The sequence below is a fragment of the Cyanistes caeruleus genome, chromosome 3 (assembly GCF_971803275.1).
Source record: "Cyanistes caeruleus chromosome 3, bCyaCae1.hap1.1, whole genome shotgun sequence".
NCBI lineage: Eukaryota > Metazoa > Chordata > Aves > Passeriformes > Paridae > Cyanistes > Cyanistes caeruleus.
The window spans coordinates 89,954,260-89,961,082 of NC_141703.1; the positions used below are offsets into that span (position 1 = coordinate 89,954,260).

At 47.1% G+C, this 6,823-nt stretch overlaps 1 protein-coding gene across 1 annotated transcript in view; it reads left to right on the forward strand.

Moving 5' to 3' along the window:
- Positions 1-6,823, forward strand: part of FSTL1 (follistatin like 1) — a 52,179-nt gene extending 45,356 nt beyond the window's left edge. The window contains exons 9-12 of the mRNA XM_086883799.1: positions 514-626; positions 1,409-1,519; positions 3,225-3,322; positions 3,578-6,823. Of these exons, the coding sequence (XP_086739925.1) occupies positions 514-626; positions 1,409-1,519; positions 3,225-3,322; positions 3,578-3,622 (367 nt within the window). The 3' untranslated portion in view covers positions 3,623-6,823. The remainder of the gene's footprint in view (positions 1-513; positions 627-1,408; positions 1,520-3,224; positions 3,323-3,577) is intronic.

The following is a 6,823-nucleotide window of genomic DNA, read 5'->3' on the forward strand; positions in this document are numbered from 1 at the left end:
CAGCCAGAGGGGAGTTGGGTAACAGAAGGTTTGTTATCTTCTATTTCCTAATAAATTAGCTTTCCTGGGGACTCCCCTCACCTCTTTCCTAATAGATCCAGTGCAAGGAAGATGGTGGGAAAACACCATCTATACACAGTCCATAATTTGAGAGGTTTCCCTCTTTGTCTGCCACTGTGTGAAAAAAGGCTGTTTGTGGTTATGCTGTGCTTGCATCTCTACCTTGCATCTCTATCAGCATGTAGATGTCAACAAATGTCGATGTCCCATTCCTGATGGGATGATGTTGTGGATATCCCCCCACTGCCCAGCCCGTTGCCAGACAGAGAGTATTTTGTGTCTGTTTTTCTTTACTCTGTATCCCATGAGGTTCCTTAGAGAAGCCACCTCTGCCAGATATCTTGGAGTCTCCCTAGTTATCACTGGTTTTACTCACCCACACTCTGAAGACAGTAGAGCAGGGACTGGCCTAGCACAGCCCTGTGCCGAACAAGCCTCTGTGTTTCCTTTCAGGGGACTCTGCGTAGATGCCCTCATCGAGCTGTCAGATGAAAATGCTGACTGGAAGCTCAGCTTCAATGAATTTCTCAAGTGCCTCAGCCCATCCTTCAACCCACCTGAGAAAAGTAGGAACTCCTCACTCATCTTGGGGAACAAGAAGGGTCTTGGGAAGGGAGGAAAGAAAAGAGATCAGCTTCAGGCCAGACATTGGGTGCTGTAACTCCACTGCCAGAGATAATTTTAATACATGCCTGCCTCTCATCCAACAGCACCCTTTTTCCCTGCATTGATGAAAGTACTGCTTTTACTGTTTCAGAGCTCCTGCAGCTCTTGTGATGAGAAAGGTTTGGATTTTAGAAGCAAGGACGTAGGTTGAATGGATATGGTATGCTTGTAAGGTCAAGGCATGTATTTAACAGTGCAGAGGTCAATCATGTGAGGAGTTCATGGCCGGATAACTTACGAAAGTCAGACCAGACCAAAGTCCTGCTATGCTCTGCCTTTCACACAGAGAGCCATCTCACTACCCTTCCTAATCATTTCCCCAGTTTATCCCCACCTGGATCAGAGTTACCCAAGCTTTCATTTCAGGGGCTCTTTTCTTTGCATAACAGATAAGGAAATTCAAACAAATCCTACATTGAGATTTAATTTGGAATTGAGAAATTGAAATGTGTTCTTCTGAGGAAGAAAAACAAAGTGTTTGACTTTCCCAAATTATATTTTGGCTGATTTCATTCACCAAATTCAGCATGAATATTTTAGTCATAAGGAAACTTCTGATGGTTGGGGGAAGGAAGGCTTCCCCTTAAACCTCATATTCTCTCTCAAGGCATCTCCAAAGTATGTTGTCTTTAGCCTGCTCTCTCTCTCTCACAAGCACTGCCCTTGTTTTGTGCCTCTTCAGAGTGTGCCCTGGAAGATGAGACCTATGAGGACGGAGCAGAGACCGAGGTGGAGTGCAACCGCTGCGTCTGTGCCTGTGGAAACTGGGTGTGCACCGCAATGACGTGCGAGGGTCCGTATGCTCTCCACAAAATTACTGTTTGGGTTTGGACAAAAGGAATTCTCACTCTTTGTCATTCCAAAGGCACCAGCTACCCAGGGTTCTTCTCTCTCCAGCTTTTCCTCAGCTTCTCCACGGGTGGTTTCTGCATAACCCTCACATGTTCCATGTTAGTGAAACCCAAGCTGGTACTGTTCCAGTATTCAGAAAGTGTGTAACTGGGCCCAGGGCAGTACTGCTGGGGTTTGTAGTTTGGATTTGGTGTCATGAAAATTCAGCACTAAATCTTCCAGACCAGATCTACTCTGCATCCAGCTGGTGCAGACCAAATAGGTCACTGGCTGCTACTGTATGGGTAGGTGTGAGCAAGTCAGCTTTCTGTATATGTGTCCATATCCTCACTGTATGTGTGTTTATGGAATTTGTAAAACAGGATCTAGGATCCTGTTTTGATCAAGAGGGGATATAAGAACCTTCATCCAATGCCAAGAAAGCACTTCAGCTTCTTGCCACAAAACTGCAGAATAATAGTGATGAAGAGAGGTGGTGCTCATAGTAAGGCAGGGTTGTTTGTTCCTCCTTTGGAAGGCCCTTAAACTTGCACAGCCAATTGTGAGAAGTCATGGTGCAGTTGTGAACAACAGCTCTCTGTTTCACCTTCTCACACATGGTCCAGGGCCAGTGGAATGCCACCTTTTCCCTGTGCTAGCAAATGTGTGGGTTCTTCCCAAGGAGCCACATCCATCCTCCCAGCATGGTGCTGCATTTTTCTGGCCTTTGCCCCTAGAAACCCAGCCCTTTCTGCATTCTTATATCCTTCTTCCTTAGAAACCAGGCCCTTGCTGGAGCTTTGTTTCAGTGCTGTGGGGGACCTGCCAGGAGTACACTGGTTCAGATCTATAGTCAGTAGCTTGGGCAGAGTAGGAGAGAGGGAAACGGCAGCAGTGTGTACAGAGCTTTTCATGTTTATCTGATCTTCTGCAGCAGAGGCTTCAGGATCACCTCAGCTCAGACTTAGCTGTAGCAGCAGGAACTCACCTTAGAAAAGAGAACTGTAGTATTAATAGAGCTGCCAGAGGAGCTGTGTGTAGGTGTCATAGATTAAGCAACAGAATGAGAGACTCTTTTTGTTGCCTCTCCAGAAACAACCTTCGAAGTTGCTATGCAACACCTTTTCTTGCTGCCTACTTTGTTCCCTGCATCCATGACAGAAGATAACAATTGCTTGACTTTCTGCCCATGTCAGAGCAGCAGAGGGGTTAGAGGCTATTGTTAGAGGAATAATGAAACTGAAGAATCAGATCAAACACATCAGCAAGTTTGCTTCATTGAGCAAAATTACCTCTTCATTAGATATCAGTTATTGTACTTGGGTAGCACTGAGCTTCCATTTATTCCCTACAAGAGGCCAAGATATTTGAACTAATTATAGGTGTTTCTTTTGCATAATACGCAGCCTCTTCCATGTGGCTTTATTATCAGTCACATGGGAGGGAGAGACAGGGACAGACTACACACTCAAACCCAAGTTGTGAAGTCCCAGGCAGCCACAAGGCCTGTTCTCTTTCTAAGAGGCCAACCCATAGCATCATCCAGCAAAGGCTTCCTAAGCTTGAGGGATGCTGTGGCTGACCTGCCTCTCTTTGTTCTTCATGGTTCAGCATCTGAAATTGGCATCCCCTGTTTGTGAAACACTAAACTCCATTTCTGCTTCCAGGGAGGAATGAAAAGGTGCCTGCTCAGAGACACCGACCTGATCAAGATTTGACTGAGGAGGAGATGGCCAGATATGTTGAAGAACTGCAGAAGCATCAGGTTAGCATGAGGCTGGGAAGGTCTGCTTGCACTAAGCCTCCTCTTGCCAGATGGGTTCCTTCTGTTTCTGTCACTTGGAGACTTCTGGTAGAAGGGGGAGAAGGTAGAAATCTCTTGACTGTGGGGACAAATACAGCTGTGGGGTTTTAAGATATAAGCCAGTGTTGGCACTTCCTGTGGATGGACCAAAGACTTCAGAGTGCTACCAATTTCTGTGTCAGCACAGAGCTTGACTTCTGTGCTCTCTTTCTCCAGGAGACGGCTGAGAAGACCAAGAGAATGAGCACCAAGGAGATGTAAGGGGGCTCCACAGAGGAGGAGCCCAGGAGGATGGGCCCAACCTGCCACCCTGTCCTCCAGTGCTGATCTCAGTATGCACAAGTGTCTGCTACAGTTGCCCAGTCACAGATATTTACATGTATAGCGATGGGTTATTTGTTTTGTAATACACAAAGAATGGGGCCAGGAAAGGGGAGCAGAGCCCACCTGTTCAGGGAGTTTCATTGCTGGGACCTTGGAAGGCTGGGGGGGACTTAGAGCAGTTTCTGGGACCCTTTCCCAGAGCAGACCACTGCTCCCTCCAAGAACTAACAGGGATTTCTCGTTCCCCTGGATTTGGGGAAAGGATGGAGGTCAATGCTGGATAGAAAAGGGGGTCTTCAGTCAATACCATTGTCAGCACCAGCCTTGGCTGCAGAAATACAGGCCTGGCAGTTTTGTGGCTGAACACGTGTGCTGCAGGGCATCGTTATCCAAGGACTTTACCCTTTGCTTCGAGTTCCTCAAAGCTGGTCTGCCTGGTGTGACACCTGGGAGACGTGGTGCCATGCTGCTGGCATGAGTCCAGCACATTCCTCCTTGCTTTCCACCAGACTGTCCCCAGCAGCTCCTCCAGTACATTGTGGGCTCCAACACAACATGGTTCCTTTTGACCTCATCTCACTCTTACTCTCCCTGCCCCCTCCTTAGAGGTGCTATCGTATTTTTTTCTTATCACATTCACATGCTGACTCCCCCTTTATTTTTTTTGTTTTGTTTTGTTTTGGGTTTTTTATTATTTTATTTCCTATGGTAGTGATTCAGCTTTTGTATGTTTTGTAGCTCTAGATCTTTCAAAAAAACCCAGCGTGTGGGTTTTTGTTGTTGACAGTGCTGTAATGCCCATGCACAGTTTGTATCGCACTGCACTCAGCCGCCACAAACACCACAGGCGAATTGTGAGCCTTGCACTACAGGGTATTTCCCAGCTGGGGATAGCAGTGTCCCTCGTGGGAAGAAGAGACAGGGCTGGATGTAATTAATTTCACCAGACACAGATTGCCACTGCAGCTCTCTAGCTCTCACTCCCTTAGCTAGCATTGACCATGTGCTCAAAGTCTGTGCTCGTGTCTCTCTAAATTGCTCAAAGCTGTCTAGAGACAGAGGGACCAGGCAATCCCATTAGTACATTATCTTAAAAAGCTTAACTATGTAGAAAACTGTTTAGTTGTTGTAGCTGTTGGCATCATCTTGGGCTTTTCATCTTCCTCTGGGGTGAGGCAGCAGCATTATTCTTTGATTCCAGGTCTGAATTTGGAGCCAAGGCTGGAAGCCTCATTACTGACGCATTCCTCAGTGTCATTGATCAGACCACCTTTGACCACTCTCACATTCCTTCATGGGCCAGTTTCATCCCACACATTTCTCAGAGCACTGGTCCTAGATATAAATGAAATGCTGTTTTTTTGATAGTCACCTCTGTAGCCTGAAGCCCAGCTGATTTTCTCATGCAGTTGTCAAATGTACTTCATGTACCCCTGAATATCCATGTTCCCTTCATGCCTGTGCTGTGCTTCCCAAGCAGTTGCATGTGCCCTGATTGATTGCTTGTGATTTCCATCTTTCTGTTTGTGAGCAACTTCAGCAGTTGTTGCTGCATATCTTGCAGTCCCTATTGCTTACTCAAGCAAAATTCCACTTGCATCTGCAAAAGTGTGTCCGGTTTGAGTGACGATCAGCAGTACTTTTGTCCCAACCTTCCCCTTTTTGCACAGTGCTTTCCCTGGAGAGGAGGAATGAGCTGGTACCTAGAAGTATAGGAAAAGAAGAAAGCTGCTTGGTCCCTCCTGTGATCTTCCCCATGAGCCAGAAGTGTGAGAGGCTGCTTGGTCTTTGAGCTGTTTTCCTGATGTGAAGCCAGAGGACTTCCATTGACTTTGGCATAGTGCCACTTTTCCAGTGACAACTATAGTGTACCCTGCCATGGAGCTTTTGGCATCATAAATACAGAAGGAGACTGGGCAGTTTTTTCTCATGAGGGCCTGGATTTGAGCAGCTGTCACCTGTGAAGGTGAGAGAAATGAGTCCATAGGAGCTAATGTGGACAATGCTCCACTGGGACAGAGTCATTGTTTGTGTTCTGGTGGCACTGGAAGAAGTGGTTGGTGAAATAGGAGAACCCATTAGATACAGGCTTGCTCCTTCCCAAGAGTATGAGAGAAAGGGCTTCATGTGCTGGATCTGGAGTCACAGGAACATTGTTAATAAAGGTTTTGCTTTATTCCAGCCCTGCTCTAAAAGGTAGTTAGTGCCTCCCAGATAGTGATCAATCCTTACAGCTTGGATTATTAAAGTGCCTTAGAGAAAACACAACAGCTTGCCTTAAAGGCTTTCCCTGGGTGGGGATAACATCTTGTTCAGTCAGGAATATCTCCAGTTGTGGAAACCAGAGCACGTGCAGGAATGGGAGGCAAATGCACAGCTTCAGGGCTTCTGTAGGCTGCACTGTGATGTGTTCTCTGTCCTCTCCTGCCTGCTGAGGCTGTGCAGCGTGTGGATGGGGTGGCTGCTGGGGCAGCCAGAGACGTGTGCTGGCAGCTGAGGTTTACAGAGCTTGCTCTTGCACTGAAGGTGGAGGGACGGGCTGCGGTCTCCGGCAAGCTGAGCTCTCCGAGAAGCCATACAACAGATCCCAGGGTAGCCTCAGGCAGCAGGCTGGGAGAGCAGCAACAGTGCCTCTGGACAGGGCTGCTGCCTGCGGAGCCTCTTCTCCTTGTGCTCCCACTAAGGGACCCGGCGGAAGGCAGGGCCCATTCTAAGGGCAGCAGTTCTCAAAGGGGACCAAAATATCTCGGCTCCCTGCACAGAGGGGAAGGGCAGCCCACACTGAGCAATGCTCAGGCTTCTGTAGGCTGGTCAGTCAGTAACTCCTGCAGGGTGACCTGGCTGCTGGGGAAGGAAGTGCTGAATTTCAGCCATTGCCCTCTGGGATGATTGCTGTACAGACTACAAGGGGCAGGGAAGGTGTTTTGTTTTGTTTTGTTTTTCCCAAAAAACCAAATTTAAGCAACAAAGAAAAATGTCCCACTCCTCCCTTTATATTCCCTCCTGTACGTGTGTGAAATTTATCAGTATTCTGTAGGTTTCCTTAGTGCACTTATTTTACTTGATTTTGTAATATTTTTTTTTGAAGCAGGGGGTTTTGGATATTACTGCCAAATAAATGAAACAAAATTTAAAAAA